Source organism: Ranitomeya imitator, chromosome 1 (assembly GCF_032444005.1).
Source record: "Ranitomeya imitator isolate aRanImi1 chromosome 1, aRanImi1.pri, whole genome shotgun sequence".
NCBI classification, from domain to species: Eukaryota; Metazoa; Chordata; class Amphibia; order Anura; family Dendrobatidae; genus Ranitomeya; species Ranitomeya imitator.
Window position 1 is genome coordinate 1,118,225,249 of NC_091282.1, and position 25,264 is coordinate 1,118,250,512.

Sequence of the window (25,264 nt, forward strand, 5' to 3'; positions counted from 1 at the left end):
GGTCCCCACTTGCTTTAGATGTCCTGCCACCTCTGTAACTAGTTCTTTTCCATACTGAGCCCTTGTAGTTCCACCACCAGTAAACAGGTCTTCTTCCTTTCACCTCTCCAACACACTCACCACTCACACTTGCTACAGTTGTGCACAAAAGTTTACATACCCTGGCAGAATTTGTGCTTTTTTGGCCTTTTTTCAAAGAATATGAATGATAATACCAAAACATTTTTTAACTCATGGTTAGTGGTTGGGTGAAGCTATTTATTGTCAAACTACTGTGTTTTCTCTTTTCAAATCATAATGATATCCCAAAATATCCAAATGATCCTGATCAAAAGTTCACATACCTCATTTCTTAATACCGTGTATTGCCCCTCTAACATGAATGACAACTTCAAGACTTTTGTTGAAGTTGTGGATGAGGTTCTTTATTTTCTCAGGTGGTAAAGCTGCCCACTCTTCTTGGCAAAGAGCCTCCAGTTCCTGTAAATTCCTGGGCTGTCTAGAATGTACTCCGCTCTTGAGATCTCCCCACAGTGGCTCAATTATATTGAGGTCAGGAGACTGAGATGGCCACTCCAGAACCTTCACTTTGTTCTGCTGTAGCCAATGACAGGTCAACTTGGACGTTCCAACATGACAACGATCCAAAACACAAGGCTAAGTACATCCCATGCACAGCTTCCAGGCTGATGGATGCAAATTTTCCTCCAGTATTTGCTGATAATGTGCTGCATTCATTTTTCCTTCAGCTTTGACCAAGTTCCCTGTGCCTTTGTAGCTCACACATCCCCAAAATATAAGCGATCAACCTCCTTGCTTTACAGTAGGAATGGTGTTCCTTTCATCACAGGCCTTGTTCACCTCTCTGCAAATGTAACATTTATGGTTGTGGCCAAAAAAGTTCCATTTTGGTCTAATCACTTCAAATTACCTTGTTACAGAAGTTTTGAGGCTTGTCTCTGCTGTTTTACGTATTGCAGGCGAGATACTTTGTGGCATTTGCGGAGTAATGGCTTTCTTCTGGCGACTCGACCATGCTGCCCATTTTTCAAGTGTCTCATTATTGTGCATTTTGAAACAGCCACACCGCTAGTTTTCAGAGAGTCCTGTATTTCAGCTGATGTCATTTGTGGGTTTTTCTTTGCATCTTGAACAATTTTCCTGACAGTTATGGATGACATTTTCATTGGTCTACTTGACCGTGGTTTTATTTTTTACAGAGCCCCTGATTTTACATTTTTTAATCACAGTTTGACCGCTGCTGACTGGTATTATTAATTCCTTGGATATATTTTGCATCCCTTTCCTGTTTTATACAGTTCAACTACCTTTCCTGTAAATCTGTTGATAATTATTTTGTGTTTCCCTTGACTCTCAATCCAGAAACGTCAGTGGCTGGATGAAAGATGCAAAAATCTGTCTGGATCTCAGAAACTCACTCAGCTTTTATGCACATGCACTGATTGCAAGCAAACAGGTCACAGGTGAGGATGTTACCTTTAGTAGATATTCAAATCCATTTGTGTCAACTTCTGTGTATGCTATCAGGCCAAAATCAAGAGAGTATGTGTACTTTTGATCAGGGTCATTTGGATGTTTTGGGTTGTCATTATGATTTAAAAAGAGAAACCACAGTAGTTTGACAATAAATGGCTTCCACATATGCAAAAAAGAAAAATATAACGGCACTGCTGTGGGGCCAGACAACCATATGCTAAATGGAGTGCTTTCTGGATAGAGACCGCCTGTGTGCAGCAAAGAAGAAAAATGCAGATAGCACTTGTTAGGAGTCGAGTTTCCTCTGCTGCACAGGGGGAATCTCGATCCGTGTCTGCTGCGGTCTCCCATTCAGCATCGGCTGCAGTGGGGTCTGCTCAGCAGAGACGTCGCTCCCAGCGTCTCGCTGAGGCTGATTCGGTGCATAGGGTCACTACTGCCTTTTCCGGCATTCCTATGGTACCCTGCACTGATCTGCGGCGAGCAGGCCTCTCTGGGACTAAGTCCTTATTTACACACACTGAGCATGCCCAGGGCAAGGTCTCCCATTGGAGGTCGAGGGTCACATGTTCGGTCACATGTTCAGGTACTGCAGCGCATCCCATTGGTCCTCCAGGAAGGTCCTGAAAGGGCAAAACTTTGGTAGCAGCTTCCTGTGCTGTAACTATATAAACTGCGCATTACCGCACGGCCATGCGCTAGTATCGTCTTTTGTCATATGCTTTGCGCCAATGTGGTCATGCGTTTGTATGTGTTCAGGGACCCGGCTGAAATAAGCCCCTAGAATGCTGGCTCCTCCGGCGAGGAGATTGTGTATGCATGCATGACCACTCACTGCTCACATCTGGGTAGTTGGCCTGTGCCTCTGTGAAAGTCTAACAGGGCACAGAGCCTGCCTCTCGCGGTTACTCTGTGAAGCTAACAGAGTTGGTACATACCGCCATATAGAGCTGCCATTATTTAGCAGCAGGTACTTTCCTGCACGGTGGATCCCGGGTTGCGAACGCACCAATTCCATTTAATAAACTATATATTTGGTGCGTTCCGCCAACCCTAACAGCACTCACCGGTCCTTAAAACTTCATCCTTAATTCAAACTTTGAAATGTCATGGTCAGAGCAACGGGTAGACCCATTGAAGCGCTAAGTGGTGTGAAACGGCCGTCGTTTTACACCAGCTCGCACATCCCAGCAACCTTTTCCTCTGGCCATGACATTTTAAAGTTTGAATAAAGGATGAAGTTTTAAGGACCGGTGAGTGCTATCTGCATTTTTCTTCTTTGCTGCAATAAATGGCTTCACCCAACCATTAACCCTGAGTGGAGAAAAAGTTTTGGTGTTATCATTCATATTCTCTGAAAAAGGCCAAGAAAGCAAAAATTCTGCCGAGGTATGTAAGCTTTTGAGCACAACTGTATACCATTAGTTGCACAAACTGTGAATAAGCTGATTAATAAAAAATACCTACGTTTCTACTTTAACACTCAGAAAGTACATTAAATTAAATTGATCAGTAGCTTTTTGCTATGGAATCTGAAAAGCAGCATCAGAGATACAGACTCCAGGGATGTATCACTTACTGGACTGCTTGTTGCAGTTTTGAAACAATTCCTGTTTTCCCTGTTGCAGAGGCCAAGAAAGCAAAAATTCTGCTGGGGTACGTAAACTTTTGAGCAAAACTGTATATCTCTAAAACCTTCCCACTGGTCGCCTTTCTCCCCTTATCTCCAGGGTTCAGCCTTGCAGTTAACACTGCAGGAACCTGACACATACAACGGCCTTAGAGATAAATACTTTTTTTATATAATATAAGCGGAAATTTAACCAAATTCAAGAATAACCATCAGCACACGTGCCTCAACATCTTCTCCTTGTCCATCTTCTTACATACAGTAAAAAAAAAATGGGCAGGAGAACAACAGTAGACTAGATTATTCACAGCTGACATTATTTGTAAAGTTGATTCATATTTTATGGGCATTATGTAGTGTTCGTACTACACTGTACATTGTTACCAATAAAACTTAATACTGTTTGGGTTCCCCTTGTGCCACCAAAATAACTCTCAGGGCACAGATGCCACGAGATCTCTAGACGTAGTCAGCAGTTTCTCTGGCTGTGAGATGGAGACTCAAAGGATTGGCGTTGCTTCTCTAACAAATCACACAAATGTTCAAGCAGATTGAGATTTGGGGAATTTGGAGGTAAAATGAACATTTTGAACAATTCGTTATGTACCACAAACCTGGCAGAGCACCAACAACAATGTGTGGTGGGGTGTATTATCTGGAAAGATTCAGTTACAAATAGGGATTACCATTGCCTGAACGGGCTACTTGGTCTACAACAATGTGTAGGTAAGTGGTACTGTATGTCATAGGCTAGTTTCACACTAGCGTTTACCTGATCTGTGGCGGGCTGCGGACTTTCTCCGTGAAGCCCCGCCCTCCGCCGCACCTCCGCTGCTAGCTCCGCCTACATCTACATGCGGCCCGCATGCGGCCGGCGTACCTATATTTAACATTAGGTACGCAGGTCGTGCGGCTGTATGCGGATGGTGCCGCATACGTCGTTTTGACGATGTGGCGACCAGCGTAGGATGCAGCCTGTAGCATTTTTTTTCCGCATCGTCAAAACGACGCATGCGGCACAATCCGCATACAACCGCACGACCTGCGTACCTAATGTTAAATATAGGTACGCGGGCCGCATGCAGATGTAGGCGGAGCTAGCAGCGGAGGTGCGGTGGAGGGCGGGGCTTCACGGAGGAAGTCCGCAGCCCGCCGCAGATGAGGTGAACGCTAGTGTGAAACTAGCCATAGCTACTTCCACATGAATGTTAAGACCCAAGGTTTCTCAGCAGAATATTACTTCTGCCAACAAACCTTCCCTCAGTATATCCTCTTTCCCAGGTAAGCAATGCTCTCAGTCAGGATTGTCCGCAGGATGTAAATGAAAACATAATACATCTAACCAGGTCACCTTTCTATATTTCTCCATGGTCTAGTTTAGATGATCATGTGTCCACAGTAGGTGCTTTCAGTGGAAGGCAGAGTTGGCATGGACGCAGACCATTCTGCCGCCCCATATGTAGGAAGCAACGATGTAATGTCACTTTTTTAGCAAAGTCAGAATTACTTTTTTTCAGAAAACTTTGCTGCAGTTGTCTCTTTAAGACTGATCGGCTTAATCATTATACTAAGATCTTTACATGTCAAGGACATGAAATTCTTGACAAATAAAATTGGACTTGAGCAAAATCTGATTCTGCAGCAAAAGTCATTTGGTTTAATCTACATTGTAAAATGTTCATGCATTGTTTAAATGCTGGTAATCCCATAGTGACAAGTTCTGCTCCCAAATTAGCAACTTATTTTCAATGTATTCTGTGTTCAAGCCAGTAATCTTAATGAAAATCTAATACTTTTTAATTAAAGTTTGTAACAAAGTTGAAAATGAACAGAGAATCAAAGCAGCACTAAAGAGGCAGCGATCACACTCTTCTACGGAAATGTAACCTCTTGTTGCTGTATCCAAAATTTTGCTAGTCATTAAAGGCAATCTGTTAGCAGGTTTTTGCTGTTACCTGAGTACAGTACGAAGTAGGGGATAAAACACTGAATTCAATGATGTGTCACTTATCAGGCCCTGTGCCGTTGTTTTGTTAAAATGAAAGTTTTATCGCTAGGACATGATCGTTGCTGTGACCAGCAGTCATGTGCCTCCAGGTCCAACTCCGCCCCCTCCTGTGATGAGCAGTAGTCAATTGACAAAGCAAATAGAAAGCTGTGATGCGGGCGCAATAAGCTTTCTGAGCTCTGCTGCTTTCTAAGAACTCAGACTGAATCAAAACTGCTAAACCCAGTAACCCAAGTGATATATAATTGAAATCAGGGTCTCTTTTCCTACATTATGCTGCTATCAGATAAGGTAGCAAAAACCTGGTGATAGATATCCTTTAAAGGGAACCTGTCACCCCCAAAATTGAAGGTGAGCTAAGCCCACCGGCATCAGGGGCTTATCTATAGCATTCTGTAATGCTGTAGATGAGCCCCCGATTTATCCTGAAAGATCAGAAAAAGAGGTTAGATTATAATCACCGAGGGGCGGTCCGATCCGATGGGCGTCGCGGTCCGGGGCCTCCCATCTTCTTACGATGACGTCCTCTTCTTGTCTTCCTGCCGCAGCTCCGGCACAGGTGTACTCTGTCTGCCCTGTTGTAGGCAGAGCAAAGTACTGCAGTGCGCAGGCGCCGGGAGAGGTCAGAGAGGCCCGGCGCCTACGCACTCAACAGGGCAGGCAAAGTACGCCTGCGCCGGAGCCGCAGTGTGAAGATAAGAAGAGGACGTCATCGTAAGAAGATGGGAGGCCCCGAACCGGACCACAACGGGACCGCCCCTGGGTGAGTATAATCTTACCACTTTTTCTTACCTTTCAGGATACATTGGGGGCTTATCTACAGCATCGCAGAATGCTGTAGATAAGCCCCTGATGCCGGTGTGGTTAGCTCACTTTCGATTTTGGGGGTGACAGGCTCCCTTTATGAATATACTTCTGGATATTTGTGGGTTGTTTTTTTTTTAAGAGGATGGGTAATGAATTTCAATGGTGCTGTCTCATGAAGTTAAATCCAGTCCATATGCCCTTTTGTATAGATGTAATAGAAGGGAAGCCTGCAACCAGTATCAAATGCTATTCCTTTTGCCTGGGCAAAATAAAACTTTGCTAATGGGACTGGATATGTAAAAAATAAGAAACACAGTCACTCACCTGTCAGCACTCGCCTGGATCCAGCGCATGGTCTGCACAGAGACAGGAAGCAGTAATATCACCATTTCACCGCTGCGACCTGTGATTGATTATAGCGGTCAGGTGACTTGAGCAGCGTGTGATTTGATTTCACTGTATCTTTTGCCGGCTCCTCTTCCTCTCCTCGTCCCCTTACTATCGGGGTTCCACAGGGCTCAGTCCTGGGCCCCCTCCTCTTCTGTCTATACACTGCCCCTATTGGACAAACAATCAGCAGATTTGGGTTCCAGTACCATCTCTATGCTGACGACACCCAATTATACGCCTCTTGCCCCGACATCACCCCTACCCTAATTCAAAATACCAAGGATTGTCTGTCTGCTGTCTCTAACATCATGTCCTCCCTCTATCTGAAACTAAATCTCTCCAAAACTGAACTACTTGTGTTTCTCCCTTCTACTAAGCTCACACTACCCAACATCGAAATTACCCTGGAGGGTTCAACCATAACTCCCAAGTAGCATGCCCGCTGTCTTGGGGTCATATTCGACACTGAACTTTCCTTTACTCCCTATATCCGATCACTCACTCGCTCTTGTCACCTGCATCTTAAAAACATCTCCAGAATCTGACCTGTTCTCACCTTTGAAACTGCTAAGACTCTTACTGTCGCTCTTATTCATTCTTGTCTGGACTACTGCAACTCTCTTCTGATCGGTCTCCCTCTTACCAAACTTTCTCCTCTCCAATCCATATTGAATGCGGCAGCCAAGGTCATATTTCTGTCCAGCTGCTTCACCGATGCCTCCATCTTGTGCCAGTCATTACACTGGCAACCCATTCACTACAGGGTCCAGTATAAACTTATCTCTCTCACCCACAAAGCTCTCCACAGTTCTGCACCACCTTATATCTCCTCTCTCATCTCCGTCTATCGCCCTACACGTGCCCTCTGTTCTACAAATGACCTAAGACTAACATCCCCCATAATCCGAACCTCGCACGTCCGTCTCCAAGACTTCTCTCGTGCTGCGCCAGCTCTCTGGAATGCACTTCCCCAGACGATCAGGCTGATACCTAGCCCCAACCGATTCAAGTGCGCTTTAAAAACCCATCTCTTCAAACAAGCCTACCACATCAACTACTCAGTAAACTAACTTTGCCCTGTTCCCTCCTTCCAAATATTATCTGCATGTGAATCTGCATCCTACTATTCATCTGTCTCCACACCCTCCATGCACATGATAACTGCACTTGATACTTGACTATTGCACTTAAACACACGGGCTGATGACCGGATCATGCAGCTTTATATAAAAATCCCTATTTATTATAATTGCCAGACCTGAAATAACAAGCACTTTTCACCTATTGTGTCCCACCATTTCCTTGTAGATTGTAAGCTTGCGAGCAGGGACCTCACCCGTAATGTCACGGTTTAAATGGTCTTAACTTGTACTGAATTTATTGTCTGTACATGTCCCCGCTTAATTGTAAAGTGCTGCGGAATTTGTTGGCGCTATATAAATAAAAATTATTATTATTATTTGATACTAGATTGTGGCCCGATTCTAACGCATCGGGTATTCTAGAATATGCATGTCCCCGTAGTATATGGACAATGATAATTCCAGAATTTGCGGCAGACTGTGCCCGTCGGTGATTTGTCTAGGCAACCTTTATGACATCATCGTCGCCATGGCAACCATTATGACATCTACGTCGATACTGTGCCCGTCGCTGAATCAGAAACGTGGGATTTCTACGTCCTTTTTGACATCATCGTCGCTGTGCCCGTTGCTGATTGGTCGAGGCCTGGCGACCTCGACCAATCAGAAACGTGGGATTTCTACGTCGCTGATTGGTCGAGGCCTGGCGACCTCGACCAATCAGAGACGCGGGATGTCTACGTCCTTTATGACATCGTCGCTGTGCCCGTTGCTGATTGGTCGAGGCCTGGCGACCTCGACCAATCAGAAACGTGGGATTTCTACGTCGCTGATTGGTCGAGGCCTGGCGGCCTCGACCAATCAGAGACGCGGGATTTCCAGGACAGACAGACAGACAGACAGACGGAAAAACCCTTAGGCAATTATATATATAGATTTTGGGGAGAGTTTTCTAGAGCCTCGCTCTTAGGTTCGTTGGACGTTTCAGTGGTCGGATTCCCAATAATCATCAAATGATCCCCACTCCTATGAAAACCTATTTTTTGGGGAATAACCCTTTACATTCTACAATATTTTTAGCTCTGTATTGGAGAATGCCTTCATGGGTCATTGAAGAGCAAACTTTCCCTGTATAGCAATAAAACGAGCTGCCATGCCTGTTTATGCAGATAATATCTATTGAGATTACATGGTTTCAGCTGCACCATTAAATTGCAGAATATTTTATGAAGATTAGGGCTGCTGATGAAGGATTCACTTAATTAACCAACTAAAGCACCACTTATAATGTTCTGTGTAATATATCTAGCATTCATTTAGGAAGTTATTTCATTTTACTAGTGCTAAACTAATATTTATGGAGAAGCAAAGGAATTTATCTTATAACAGATGGTCGTCTTTACAGAAAGGTGTGAATTATGTTAATGCACAATAGTAACATAAAAACTGCATCTGCTCTTTTCTTCCTAAATTGTCTTTCTCCAGAAAATGTATTTGGTATCTTAACAGAGTGAACTGAAGTAAGCATATGGCCGGTATATATAAAGTCAGATCAATAAAGGACTTACTGCAAACAAAACATTTCTATCTAATGTATCCTGAAAAGTGCATGACATTTGATTTTGTTCAGGGTGAGAAATCTGGCGTTTTTATTCTCTTTTTGTGTCCAAAAATGATTTATGAGGATATATAAAAAAAAAAGAGAGAACATTTTCGATGAAATGTCAGCATGTATATGAATACATTTAGCTACCTGTGGTTTTACATGTTCCTAATAAAGTCTATTTACAGGGGTCAGAGTAACAGCACAGTGATGCATGTGTGAGAAATGACTTGCTTGAATACAAATATTCACAAATATTCAAACAAAGGCTTGGACTGGCCCACTAGGGAACAGGTGAGTCCCCGGAGGGCCTCTTTGCGGGAGTAAGCCAAACATGAGCCATAGTAGGAAAATACATTTTATTCACTGTGTACATATAAGAGAGGCATCTCATCATTCATGTGACCAACTACTCAGTATACTTTTGTACAGAAGCATTGGAACATTTGTGAAAGAGTAATGTAGTATTTGCATGCAGCTAAACAGTGGGCCCTCACAGTCAATGTTATTGGTGGGCCCTTCCCACCCTAGTTCGACACTGTACAAGCTTGTAAATTCCTTAGTCTCCGGGACATTTTCCGTTTCCTCTGTTTTTTATTTGCAATGTTCAGTAGATGATAAACGGACATGGCAATAGGATTCTACAGGTCAGTGCCACAAATATTGAAACTAAGGCTTGGGCTGGGCCCATTGAGGAACAGGAGAATCCCCAAGGGGGCCTCTTTGCAGGAGTAAGCCACTAACTCCACCCAACATGAGCCGTAGTTGGCACAACACATTTTATTCACTGGGTACATGTAAGAGAGGCATCTCATCATTTATGTGCCCAACTACTCAGTATACTTTTATACAGAAGCATTGGTACATTTGTGAAAGAGGAATGTAGTATTTGCATGTAGTTGAACAGTGGACCCTCACAGTCAATGTTACTGCTGGGCCCTTTCCACCCTAGTTCGATACTGTACAGGGTTGTAAATTTCTTCATCTCTGGGTCATTTTCCGTTTCTTTAATTTTTTATTTGCCATGTTCACTAGATGATAAAATGTGAAGGAGAGAATGGCTAATGAAATCAATTATTACATCTTATATAAGTCAGTTTAGATATGGTGTAGCAAGATGGAGTATATTTCCTGATCAGCAGCACACTGGAAGGAACTTTTGGAATGTGAAGAAGTCAAAGGGCATTGGACACTGGACATTGGACTGAATACCATATATGGAAGTGAAGATGGAAATGAAGTTGGAATGAACTAATCAGAGTGACACTAACTATTCAGAAGCTGTGCGAACCCCCCATCATTTCCTGCTTCTAGTATCTTCCTTTGTTCAGAGAATACAGCAGTTGTGTGTAAGCCTTTGCTGAGAGGAGTGTGTATATGTCTCTGTGTATCTGATACATTCTTAGCCTCTAAGCTAGCACTCAGCTTATATTTGGTCAGGTACAAGCAATCATTTAGATCTCACTTTAAGGGATCACCCTCACAAAAAAGACATGACAATAGGATTCTCCATGTCAGTGTCACAGATATTGAAACCAAGGCTTGGACTTGCCCGCTGGGAACAGGTAAATCCCCAGTGGGAGCTCTTTGCAGGAGTGAGCCACTAACCCTCTCAACATGAGCCGTGGTTGGAACAATACATTTTATTCACTTTGTACATAGAAAAGTGGCATCTCATCATTCATGGGCCCAACTACTCAGTATACTTTTATACAGAAGCATTGGTACATTTGTGAAAGAGAGTAATGTAGTATTTGCATGCAGCTGGACAGTGGGCCCTCATAGCCAATGTTACTGGTGGGCCTTTTCCACCCTAATTCAACACTGTACAAGCTTGTAAATGCCATCATCTCTGGGCCATTTTTAGCTTCTTCTGTTTTTTACTTGCCATGTTCACCAGATGGTAAAACGGACATCGCAATATGATTCTCCAGGTGAGCACGATTGTGCATATACTAAACATGTATAGTTTGTTTTTCTTTTTATAATTCGTGAAAAAAAAAATCTGAAATTTGTATGGAAAAAAGGTTGTTTTTTTTATGTGGCGATACCAAATATGCAAAAAAAAATTTTTAACTGTTTTACTTTCAATGAGGCAAAAGGAAGGCAATTTAAACTTATGTTTTTTGAAACTTTTTATTTTTTTTACTGTGTATAAAAGTCCTCTTAGGAGAATTGAAGATGCGATCGTTCGAGCTTTTGTGCTACATACATACACCCGCTGCTGCTAGAGTCAAGTGATTAAATCAGCCGCCATGCGTGAGGAAAGATGCGGGGTCAAAATGCGAGCCTGCATCAAAGGCAGGGACTCGACATGTGACATAAATGTACGTAATTTGTTGTGAAAGGGTTAATCCAGCATCATACAGACTGGATTGTAGGATTAAGAAGTACTGTATTTTCTGGCGTATAAGACTACTTTTTAACCCTTGAAAATCTTCTCAAAAGTCGGGTATCGTCTTATACGCCAGGTGTCGTCTTATTGTGGGGGGAGCGACCCCAATGACGAGGTGAGTGGGCGCCTCACCGGGAAGGTGTAAGTGAAGCAGAGGGAGAGAAGGAGATAATAGGATACAAGGGTGAGCCAGATTAGTGAAAGAGGAGTGTTTTTCTAGGCACAGCACCGCTCTCTTTCTTTTTTGCATAACCCTGGCATCCCAGACGCTGACAGTTTGCTTCACTTACACCTTCCTGGTGAGGCGCTCCCTCACCTCGTCATCGGGACCACTCCCCCCCACTATATACGTCGACCGCAGATTGCTCCGCACCCACCCTATAAGACGTCACCCGGCATATAAGACAATCCCCGACTTTTGAGAAGATTTTATATTTTAACTGGAAAAGTTGTGGGTCGTCTTATACGCCCAGTCGTCTTATACGCCAGAAAATACGGTATATAAAATTACTCAACTGACTCTGTTCACACTGCACTCCGGCACTCTCAGTCTGCCCATCTAATGTGTGCTGCTACACACTTACACTGAATCTATCTATCCATCTGCCAATACTGCTGCAATGAACGTGCCTTCCGGACTGCGAGTAGAGTAAGGTCTAGCAAAACCATGCCTCAAAGCAGCTGCGTTGTAGGGGTGAGACTTAAGGCTACTTTCACACTATAATTTTTTGTGAGCTTTTGATACTGCAAATTTTTTGCACCTATTATGTAAAATAGGTTACTTGCATTTCTTTTTTTGCCTTTCTGCATTTTTTTTTACATGCATTTTTATATATATTTGACTGTGAATTTTGTCTCTTGTTGGGGTTTCAAATTTTAAACAAAGCAGCTTTGTTTTTGATACTTCTGTGTATTTGTGTTTGGCAAAACTTTATCGATTATAGTAACGTGCATCTTATGTGTGTTTTTGATGCGTTTCCACTGCGGAAATGGACGAAAGGCACCTGTGCGGTTTTTACCTGCGGATTTTTGCTGGAACCAAAGGAGGAAGCACTAAGAGTGCTTCCTAAACTGCACACATGGTGTGTGTTCAGTGCTGTGCATACAGCGTTTAAAAAGACAGAGGTGGCAATAAACCATCTCTGCATTATCTATAAAGAGTTGGGCTGTGTTTGACAGTGGACTTCCCTATCCTGCAGCTGTGCAATCTCTGTATAGCTGCTTACTCTGCAATGATGTTTGAAAATGTAACTGAAGAGCAGAATGCGTACTGCCCTAACAAATAAAGCCATTGGGTGATCGAGAAGTAAAGTGGGTCTCTAAGATCTAATGAGTCTGGTGTAATTATTTTAAAAATCAAATGCCAGAAAGGCTGTATAATCATTTCTGAAAGGTTAAACTCATTTTTTGCCTACTTTGCCTAAATGGCTAATTGTAACATAGTAACATAGTAACATAGTTAGTAAGGCCGAAAAAAGACATTTGTCCATCCAGTTCAGCCTATATTCCATCATAATAAATCCCCAGATCTACGTCCTTCTACAGAACCTAATAATTGTATGATACAATATTGTTCTGCTCCAGGAAGACATCCAGGCCTCTCTTGAACCCCTCGACTGAGTTCGCCATCACCACCTCCTCAGGCAAGCAATTCCAGATTCTCACTGCCCTAACAGTAAAGAATCCTCTTCTATGTTGGTGGAAAAACCTTCTCTCCTCCAGACGCAAAGAATGCCCCCTTGTGCCCGTCACCTTCCTTGGTATAAACAGATCCTCAGCGAGATATTTGTATTGTCCCCTTATATACTTATACATGGTTATTAGATCGCCCCTCAGTCGTCTTTTTTCTAGACTAAATAATCCTAATTTCGCTAATCTATCTGGGTATTGTAGTTCTCCCATCCCCTTTATTAATTTTGTTGCCCTCCTTTGTACTCTCTCTAGTTCCATTATATCCTTCCTGAGCACCGGTGCCCAAAACTGGACACAGTACTCCATGTGCGGTCTAACTAGGGATTTGTACAGAGGCAGTATAATGCTCTCATCATGTGTATCCAGACCTCTTTTAATGCACCCCATTAAAACCCCATGCAACCCCATCGCATGTTAATACCCGGCATTGCCACCATCCCTCTGGAGCGGAGCGTACGGCTGCATGTATTGCTATGCAGCCTCACGCTCCACTCCTGAGTGATGGCGGCAATGCCGGGTATTAACATGCGAGACTTGGACGTATTTCTCGCATGTGTGATCCCGGCCTAAGGTGTATCTGTCAGATAGGCTTTGTCATGGAAATTGAATACACTTGGACTAATGAGCTCATTCACTTTAAATCAGACCTGTGATCAGGTCAACGGTGGCCAGGTTTGTGTTTGAACATAGGGAACGATTTGTCAGTCAACTGAAGTGGAGTAGGGTGACGCACCACACAAGACAGGTCTATTCCTATGCTACATATCCAGCTTTTCAATCTATGCTTTGTCTGGCAGAAATTCTGCATTAAGAATCTAAAGATAATCTTTGATATACAGTATTTGGATGATGGTAAATAATTTCAACATCCCTAGATCATTGTAAACAGGATCTGATGAAAAGAGATCAGGCCAAGAATACGAAGTACATTTTTGTATGGTGCAGCTGAGCGGCGGCAACAGTCTAATGGTACAAAATAATCGTTACATTAAATGCGTTTTCCATCCACTGTGAGGACTCTATAAATGATGGCGACAGGAATGGAAGGCCCATGCCCACAAGTACGTGGTTTGCATACATGTGATCACGTGCCGAATAGTTGGGCTTGGCCTTGCTCAATGCAAGTTTAGTCGGAATGTGGCCAGAACTATTCATATTTATGAACCCATGACCACACGCTCCCAGCGCTAGAGGATCCTTACAGTGCCTGCGATGTGATGATTCACAAGTCTGTAGTCACATAGAGCGACTGCAGCCTTGTAGCTTAAGGATAGACAATAACTTTATGTGACAGCCATAGTCATCTCACAAGTGATTCAGTCTCTGCTTAATCTTCTGCTTCTTATCCTTTGAGAAATCAATTTATTTTTAATTGACTGTCCTAAGCCAAGACTGTACTAAAGAATAACTATGGAATATAGGGATTTTCCAGTGTAAGAAGCAAAGTCTGTAGTCACACTATGTGAGGTAAGAAATTCTGCAGTGTGTGATGCATACACTGTCATGACTCCCCTGTATCTCTGTGCAAGTGGGCAATGACATGGCTGCATGTATGCTATTTGTATGCTTGCATTCACATACTGTCTTTGTCTCAATTCTCTTCTATTCAGAGAAGCATGAGACGGCAAATAAAATCGGAAAATCCAATTAAAGGGGTTATCCGAGACTTTGGCTATTTTTTCCTATGGGGCGAAGTACTTACAGGCAGGTGACTATCTCTGCTGGCTCAAAGCAGTCTGTGACCGCTTCTCCTGGCAATTCTCTTACTTCCAGTGACGTGGCCTTTACTTTGGCTCTGCTTCAACTGTGGGGAGCCGGATGTCAGTCAACATGACGTTGGCCATGATGCCATGTCAACAGAGCAGACCAGAAGAGAAGCAGCTGCTAAGATGACGTAACATGAAAAGAAGTAGAAGAGTCACTGCATGAGCGTGCATGGATCATTGCGGGGCAGAAGAGGCAGATAACCGCCAAATACCTGCCTGTAAGTTCTTAGCCGCATAAAAAGAAACAAGTGAAGTCCCGGATAACCCCTCTAAGACTGTAGAATTTTTAGCCTGACTTATGATATGTTAGAACAGGTAGGTGCAAATAAGAAGAAATGGCCTATTAAAAAGTCAAATAAATAAATAATGTTATATAAGCCACGCTGAGTCAAGACTTCACAGCCTGCCAGCTCCAGCTGCTAGCAATCCGCATTCAGCATGCAGGTCCTAATAACAGACATGTTGTAGACTTTAATTGGTGCGGTACAGCAAGGATCTGTATACAGGATATAGATTCCGTACAGCAGCAGTGGCAGGCGTGCCGCTATGATATCTCTACTCGTGCTGCAGGGGGCTTAGAACTTACAAATAACGAAGAAGTAATTAATCAAGAACATGACAGGCTTAAGTATTGCCTGACTTTACCTCGAACGAGCAGGGAACTTTGAATTTATTTGGAGCAAAATTTCAAACAATCTTATCATAGTGGAACTCAAAATAAGGTCATTTTTATTCAATATTAAGTAATTTTTAAACATATTTTTAGGAGTTTTATAACAATTAACATTGATCTGTCCTTAACGTGTACCTGTCATGTCATCAGAATATGAAGTAAATACAGAGTCTTGTACCCGTGTTATATGTTTTGTTTTCTTTTTATATGCCTACTGGTTTTTCAAGCACATAGAGTGGATATTAAAACTCTACACCCCTGTTAAAATGCCAGTATTTTGACATGTAAAAAATACCATATCAAGAAGAATTATTTCAGAACTTTTTCCACCTTTAATGTCACCCATAATGTGTACAAGTCAATTATATACTGCTAATTCAACTCGTCATATCATTGGCAGCTCTGCTATATCAGAGTCTACTCTGCCGTTAGGCTGTAAGCTACGCATTAGACTCCGTGACAAACTCAACTACATCACTGAATTAGTGATATGTCACTAACTTAACTCTGCTACACTGTTTGTCCAGTGTGGTCTACACCTGTGGTCTTTCTAGTGGTCTACACCTGTGGTCTTTCTAGTGGTCTACACCTGTGGTCTTTCTAGTGGTCTACACCTGTGGTCTTTCTAGTGGTCTACATCTGTGGTCTTTCTTGTGGTCTACACCTGTGGTCTTTCTTGTGTGGTTTACACCTGTGGTCTTTCTTGTGTGGTTTACACCTGTGGTCTTTCTTGTGGTCTACACCTCTATAATGCTTGTAGCTCTTCATACAAATCTGCTGATTCGTCATATCTGATCCGGAGTTGGCTCATGTTGCTGTTCTGCCACCACAACTTCCGTGGTTCCATTTGAACCTCCATGATGTAGCAAAGTTATCTATCCATTCAGCATCACAACTCCTCATCGAGGTCTAGGGCTACAAGGATACACAACACCAGGTGAGACCTAACACACTGGAATGGAGGCAATGAAGTTGTAAGAAATGTAACTAATTTTTTTTATTGTTATACAGAATTTTAACACATTCTAATCGCACAGGAATTCATATATCTTATGAAGAAACTTGAGTTTGCAAAATAATTGGGAACATTTTTCAGAATCTTTTGGGAAAAATTCCCCTTCACTCCAGTATAGTTCATTTCCCCCTATATTCTAGATCGGCCCAAAATGCTACTTACTGCAATATCATAAGTCATACCTTACATTTTTACAAATCCCATTCAGACACAGAATAACAATATCTAAGAACTTCCTCCTTTAATCTCCTATTGTCCTTTGATACTATTTTGTCTAATGTTACAGACAAAACTGAAAACTACAGTTGTGGTCAAAAGTTTACATACCCCAGCTGAATTTTTGCTTTCTTGTCTTTTTTTCAGAGAATATGAATGATAGCAACAAAACTTTTTCTCCACTCAGGGTTAGTGGTTGGGTGAAGCCATTTATTGTCAAACTACTGTGTTTTCTTTTTTTAAAATCATAATGACAACCCAAAATATCCAAATGACCTTGATCAAAAGTTCACATACCCTGGTGATTTTGGCCTGATAACATGCATAGAAGTTGACACAAATTGGTTTGAATGGTTACTAAAGGTAACATCCTCACCTGTGACCTGTTTGTTTGTAATCAGTGTGCATGCATAAAAGCTGAGTGAGTTTCTGGGATCCAGACAGACACTTGCATTTTTCATCCTGCCACTGACATTTCAGGATTGTGAGTCATGGGGAAAGCAAAAGAATTGTCAACAGATCTCCGGGAAAAGGTAGCTGAACTGTATATAAAAGGAAATGGATACAAAAATATATCCAAGGAATTGATAATGCAAGTCAGCAGAGTTCAAACTGTGATTAACAAATGGAAAATCAGGGGCTCTGTAAAAACAAAACTACGGTCAGGTAGACCAACAAAAATGTTATCCACAACTGCCAGGAAAATTGTTCAAGATGCAAAGAAAAACCCACAAATAACATCAGATGAAATACAGGAAAACTAGCAGTGTGGCTGTTTCAAGTTGCACAATAAGGAGGCACTTGCAGCAAAATGGGCTGCGTGGTAGAATAAAGCCATCACTGCGCAAATGCTACAAAGTATCTCACCTACGATATGCAATAAAAAAGCACAGAGAAAAGCCTCAAAACTTCTGTAACAAGGTAATTTAGAGTGAGGTCAACAAGGTTTATAATGAAAGGAACACTATTCCTACTCTAAAGCACGGAGGTGCTGATGTTTCTGGGATGTGTGAGCTACAAAGGCACAGGAAACTTGGTTGAAGGAAAGATGAATGCAGTACATTATCAGCAAATACTGGAGGCAAATTTGCACTCATCAGCCCGGAAGCTGCACATGGAACGTACTTGGACGTTCCAACATGACATGGATCCAAAACACAAGGCCAAGTCGACCTGTCATTGGCTACAGCAGAACAAAGTGAAGGTTCTGGAGTGGCCATCTCAGTCTCTTGGCCTCAATGTCATTGAGCCACTCTGGGGAGATCTCAAGTGCACAGTTCATGCTAGACAGCCCAGGAATTTACAGGAACTGGAGGCTTTTTGCCAAGAAGAGTGGGCAGCTTTATCATCTGAGAAAATAAAGAACCTCATCCACAACTACCACAAAAGACTTCAAGCTGTCATTGATGTTAGATGGGGCAATACACGGTTATTAAGAAATGGGGTATGTGAACTTTTGATCACGGTCACTTGGATGTTTTGGCTTGTCATTATGATTTAAAAAGAGAAAACACAGTAGTTTGATAATAAATGGCTTCACCCAACCACTAAATGTGAGTGGATAAAAAGATAAAAAGTTTTGGTGTTATCATTCATATTCTCTGAAAAACGGGCAAGAAAGCAAAAATGTTGCTGGGGAATGTAAAGTTTTGACCACAACTGTATATAAATTTTCTCTACCTGCCCCATCATGTCTCCTTCTCATCCTCACTTTCTTGTGTCTGTCCATAAGATACTAGCTGCAGCAGAAGCCTCCTCTATCTTTACCCTATCTACAGTAACATACAAAGGTTGATAAGCCCAACAACTTTTAACAAACCCTCCTCTTCCTTGCTGTTCCCCATGTGAGTATGGAATAGATACGCAAAATAATAACCACTGTGTTATTTGTGGGATCTTTTAAAGAAATTTTTGTGTCAAGAACATATAGAAAATTATTCACATATAATTATTATTTACATTTCAGGCCTAGAAAAATAAACTACTACAGATATTGACAGGAATAATAAGGAAAATGATTCTGGTAAATATAACATTTTTTAGCCTTTGATTTGCACTGCACATTTGCACTGGCAATAAACCAGTGTAGTAACACATTTCACCAACATAAAGGTTTATTTTGTAAAATGAAAAACAGTGTTTAAAGAGTAAGGTACAAAAGTAATAGAAAAAATCCAGCAATCACAAAGGAGTAATTTAATATTGTAATTAAAACTTCACATTTAATCCATTAAAAACATGTGGAAGGGGGATAGGAAAAAGGGACATAGGAAATTAGAGAAAGGATGATGCGTTTTGAACCAGCATGGCTCTTACTCATATCTTTCTATCTAGATTAGATATACCGTATATACTCGAGTATAAGCCGAGATTTTCAGCCCATTTTTTGGAGCTGAAAGTCCCCCTCTCGGCTTATACTCGAGTCATACCCAGGGGTCGGCAGGGGAGGGGGAGCGCGGGCTGTCTCATTATATTCACCTGCTCCTGGCGTGGTCCCTGCAGGTCCCTGGCTTCCCCGACACAGGCAGCTTCTTCCTGTACTGAGCGGTCACATGGTACCGCTCATTACAGTAATGAATATGCGGCTCCACCTCCTATAGGGGCGGAGCTGCATATTCATTACTGTAATGAGCGGTAACTGTGATCGCTCAGTACAGGAAGAAGCTGCGGCGCCGGGAAGCAGGGACTTGAAAACGCCAGGTGCAGGTGAGTATAACGGGGAGGGGAGCGCTTTGCGATATTCACCTGCTTCTCGTTCCGGCGCCGCTCCGTCTTCAGCGTCTTCTGCAGAGACGCTCAGGTCAAAGGGTGCAATGACGTGGTTAGTGCGCGCCCTCTACCGGAACGTCAGTGCAGAAGACACTGAAGATGGAGCGGCGCAGGAACGAAGTCAGGTGAATATTGAAAGTGCCGGGGGCCTGAGTGACGGAGAGGTGAGTATGTGATTTTTTTTTTATTGCAGCAACAGCAAATGGGGCAAGTGTTTGTATGAAGCATCTATGGGGCCATAATCAACGTTTGTGCAGCACTATATGGGACAAGTGTCTGTATGGGGCAATAATGTTTGTGCAGCACTATAATGGGGCAAGTGTCTGTATGGAGCATCTTATGGGGCCATAACGTTTGTGCAGCACTATATGGGGCAAGTGTCTGTATGGGGCCATAACGTTTGTGCAGCACTATATGGGGCAAGTGTCTGTATGGGGCCATAACGTTTGTGCAGCACTATATGGGGCAAGTGTCTGTATGCAGTATCTTACGGAGCCATAATGTTTGTGCAGCACTATATGGGGGAAATGTCTTTATAGAGCATCTTATGGGGCCATAATCAACATTTGTGCCGCATTATATTGGGCAAATGTGTCTATGGAGCATCTTATGGGGCCATTATTAACCTTTATGCAGGATTATATGGGACATATTTTAATATGGAGCATCTTATGGGGCCATCATAAACTTTATGGATCATTATATGGGGCTCCTGATTCAATATGGATATTCAAAAACACTTAACCTACTAATGTCTCAATTAATTTTACTTTTATTGGTATCTATTTTTACTTTTGACATTTACCGGTAGCTGCTGCATTTCCCACCCCAGGCTTATACTCAAGTCATTAAGTTTTCCCAGTTTTTTGTGGCAAAATTAGGGGGGTCAGCTTATACTCAGGTCGGCTTATACTCGAGTATATATATATATACAGTGGGGCAAAAAAGTATTTAGTCAGTCAGCAATAGTGCAAGTTCCACCACTTAAAAAGATGAGAGGCGTCTGTAATTTACATCATAGGTAGACCTCAACTATGGGAGACAAACTGAGAAAAAAAAATCCAGAAAATCACATTGTCTGTATTTTTAACAATTTATTTGCATATTATGGTGGAAAATAAGTATTTGGTCAGAAACAAAATTTCATCTCAATATTTTGTTACATATCCTTTGTTGGCAATGACAGAGGTCAAACGTTTTCTGTAAGTCTTCAAAAGGTTGCCACACACTGTTGTTGGTATGTTGGCCCATTCCTCCATGCAGATCTCCTCTAGAGCAGTGATGTTTTTGGCTTTTCGCTTGGCAACACGGACTTTCAACTCCCTCCAAAGGTTTTCTATAGGGTTGAGATCTGGAGACTGGCTAGGCCACTCCAGGACCTTGAAATGCTTCTTACGAAGCCACTCCTTCGTTGCCCTGGCGGTGTGCTTTGGATCATTGTCATGTTGAAAGACCCAGCCACGTTTCATCTTCAATGCCCTTGCTGATGGAAGGAGGTTTGCACTCAAAATCTCACGATACATGGCCCCATTCATTCTTTCATGTACCCGGATCAGTCGTCCTGGCCCCTTTGCAGAGAAACAGCCCCAAAGCATGATGTTTCCACCACCATGCTTTACAGTAGGTATGGTGTTTGATGGATGCAACTCAGTATTCTTTTTCCTCCAAACACGACAAGTTGTGTTTCTACCAAACAGTTCCAGTTTTGTTTCATCAGACCATAGGACATTCTCCCAAAACTCCTCTGGATCATCCAAATGCTCTCTAGCAAACTTCAGACGGGCCCGGACATGTACTGGCTTAAGCAGTGGGACACGTCTGGCACTGCAGGATCTGAGTCCATGGTGGCGTAGTGTGTTACTTATGGTAGGCCTTGTTACATTGGTCCCAGCTCTCTGCAGTTCATTCACTAGGTCCCCCCGCGTGGTTCTGGGATTTTTGCTCACCGTTCTTGTGATCATTCTGACCCCACGGGGTGGGATTTTGCGTGGAGCCCCAGATCGAGGGAGATTATCAGTGGTCTTGTATGTCTTCCATTTTCTAATTATTGCTCCCACTGTTGATTTCTTCACTCCAAGCTGGTTGGCTATTGCAGATTCAGTCTTCCCAGCCTGGTGCAGGGCTACAATTTTGTTTCTGGTGTCCTTTGACAGCTCTTTGGTCTTCACCATAGTGGAGTTTGGAGTCAGACTTTTTGAGGGTGTGCACATGTGTCTTTTTATACTGATAACAAGTTTAAACAGGTGCCATTACTACAGGTAATGAGTGGAGGAAAGAGGAGACTCTTAAAGAAAAAGTTACAGGTCTGTGAGAGCCAGAAATCTTGATTGTTTGTTTCTGACCAAATACTTATTTTCCACCATAATATGCAAATAAAATGTTAAAAAAACAGACAACGTGATTTTCTGGATTTTTTTTTCTCAGTTTGTCTCCCATAGTTGAGGTCTACCTATGATGTAAATTACAGACGCCTCTCATCTTTTTAAGTGGTGGAACTTGCACTATTGCTGACTGACTAAATACTTTTTTGCCCCACTGTATATATATATATATATATATATATATATATATATATATATATATACATATTTATTTTCCTGTCCCCTTGCAACATGTTTTAATGGATTACTCATATAGATAGATATGAGTAAGAACCATGCTGGTTTGAAATGCGTCATCCTTTCTGTAATTTTTTAGAGAACTGATAAGTATTTTACTATTTTGTGTTTTAAGTAGTAACAGTCATTTTAAGATTTTCTTAATAAATCAACAATACATGTGAAAATTAGTATATGGCAACGTCTCCCTTTTTCATCTGTATTATTGATTTCTGAAATAGAAATTAAATAATGGTAACTCTTTAAATAGATAAGTATAGTGAATAAAAAGTGAATCTTACATTAAAATATTTCTGAGATCATTGTGAAGGGGAAGAACTTCATTGATTATATCATATTCCAGATTGATTACATTTTATAGCATTACATTTGTCAGTCCGTCTATTTCATAATGGACAGTATTAATAAAAAAGTTTATATATGACATCCATTTTTCCACTTTTCTATCAATGCGATACATAAGTAACCCTGTAGCTTTAATTGGGGCTCATGATTCCAAGGGAGTTGGCTCCTTCACCATGGCTCCCTACTCAGGTTTCAACCAGCTCCAGACTCTACAGGAAATAACTCTCCTTACTTGTAGCATAGGTGGGCTTGTTTCCTTTGGAAAAAGTCTGGGTTCTCGGTCTTGTTTTTTTTTTTTAGTAAATCACTTTATATGTGATTTATACACACAAGAACAAAAAAGAAACCTACCTGTTGGAAAACATCTGCTCCTTCATCATAATCCACAATGGTGAAGAAAAGTTTGTTGGAAAATGCAGAAGAATAACGCCAAGAATTTGCAAGTACTTGATACTCTTCATTTGCTTGTCTGTCAAAGAAAATTTTATATTTAGTACTAAGTACAATATATTTTAAAGAAGTATATATAAGATTATTTGAAAGATAATGTTTTGGTATAAAAAACAAACAAAAAGGACACAATTTTATGTATATACATATTTTTAAAATAAAAAAAACATCAAATTCCCTACAAAATCTTACTTTGCACTTAGCGCTAACAATTTATTACTATGCATACAGAATTTTTTTTTTCTCACTTATATAGAACCATTAATTTCACTGCACTTTACAGACATTATAATCACTGTCCCCTTTAGGGCTCATAATCTAGATTACCTATCGGTATGTTGTTGGAGACAGAAGTCTCCAAAGACTCGTAGTAACACACAGATGTCAATGTATTTATGCATTTTCATGTGAAATCACAAAAGAATAACGCAACACAAAGTTCTAAGAAAAAATAATTGAAAAATGTTATGCAACTAATCTCTTACAACTACCCCAGAAGTTAATGTTCTGGTGGCACCATGGTGGCTCAGTGTTTAGCACTGTAGCGTTACAGCTCTCGAGTCCTGGACAACATCTTTAAGGAGTTTGTATGTTCTCCCCGAGTTTGCGTGGGTTTCCTCCGGGTTCTCCAGTTTCCTCTCACACTCCAAACACATACTGATAGGGGAATGATAGCGCTATTATAAGCGAGAAGAAAAAATAATCTAAAATCATACATTCTTAGTAATTTCAATAAAAATTTCAAACCAAAAGTCAAGTCACAAACAAGACAAGTAGATGCCTAGGGGTGTAGGGCACAGTGCTCTCCCTGGAAGTCCCTAAATGTGAGCCATACCTAGCTGTGGAGGTTGGCACCCTAGAAATCAATGCAGGAAAGAAGCCATCATCCATTTGGTGGATTACCCTAGAAAAATCTGCAAACATCCTGAGGTGTAACTACTGTTTTTAAAAGCACAAGCAGGTACAATAAAAAATGAGATGAAGTTGTGGAGGGTGGTAGATCAGGAAAAAATCATGATAGAAAATAATACAGAGGTCCCATATCCAATCCAGATGACGCACACAATAATATTTGACTAATATTTAATGCTAATCATATACTAAGACAGCCTGTAACCATAATATCCATAACTTGGTTAAATGTATATTTCTCGTAAATACTCATAAATAAGTTGTCTCAATGTGTTTCCCCTCCAGATAGAAGTTCGTAAGGAGGCCAGAGGAGAAAGGAGTCACAATCCTAGCGACGCACAGATTTCACATTATATGACTTAGACAACCCTTGCTACAAAAGAAAAAGACCATCATATATAATTTTTTGGCATGGGGGGAGCCATGATCGCAACTTTCTTCACCCAAGTGCAAAAAATAGTGCACGAAGATGCAGTGTGTCGCATGCTATCTCAGAAAGGAGCAACCTTTCCTCATCAATCTGGACAAGGAGGCTGCTAGAAGGGTCATTTATAGGCCTCCACCCAGCAAAGCTTAGGCACAGCCTGACTTGCTCCTGAATTACACCTGCTGTAGCCTCAGTCAATGTATGTCTGCATCTCAGACAGAAACAAAAAGTTGCAAGGAGAGTGAGGAACCCTCTTCTAGATCCCCAAAATTCACCCCATCCTGAAAATTCCTTATAATGATCAAATGTGGACGTTAAAAACACAGTAAAATTAAAGGAGTTATCCAGGACTTTTATTATTTTTTGTGTAAGAGGCTAAGAACTACCTGGCAGCTATTGAAGTACCTGCTTGTTCTGCATAAGAATGATCTCTGCTGGCTTGGCCAGCTATTCTTCTGCTTTATTTCACCTCTCTTGAACAGGGGAGCACCCTCTGTTCTGCTCTGCTCTGTTGATGGTGCTTCATTGCAGACATCACGCTTATTGACAGCCCGATTTCCCCTGCCAACAGAGCAGAGTGGAAGAGAAGGTGAAAGAAGAGGAATTACCTCAGGAGTGGTCCATGACCGCATTGAGCAGGTGGAAATCCTCACCAGGCAGAACAGGCTGGTAGCTGGCAAGAACCTGCCTATTAGATCTTAGCCTTATGCACAATAACATACTGTAAGTCTCGGATAACCTCTTTATAGTAATTAAAAATATGCTCCATGAAGACAGTCCAAAGATCTTTCCAAGTTTATAAAAAAAAAGAATCATGTTGGACAATCAAGACAGCCAGAGAAATCAGGCAGCTGACAATATGACAAAGTGATGTGTATGCAATGTGCCAAATTCAAATAAGCTTCCCACATCCAGTGAGTTCCAGGGCCCCATGGTCACCACTTCTGGGACACTTCTAAACGTTGGCAT

At 41.7% G+C, this 25,264-nt stretch overlaps 1 protein-coding gene across 2 annotated transcripts in view; it reads right to left on the bottom strand.

Annotated features, from left to right (window-relative positions):
- Positions 1 to 25,264, bottom strand: part of TUSC3 (tumor suppressor candidate 3) — a 489,870-nt gene that overhangs the window by 226,546 nt on the left and 238,060 nt on the right. For both annotated transcript variants that reach the window (XM_069744425.1, XM_069744426.1), the window contains exon 3: positions 22,858 to 22,975. In XM_069744425.1, coding sequence (XP_069600526.1) covers positions 22,858 to 22,975 — 118 coding nt within the window. The remainder of the gene's footprint in view (positions 1 to 22,857; positions 22,976 to 25,264) is intronic.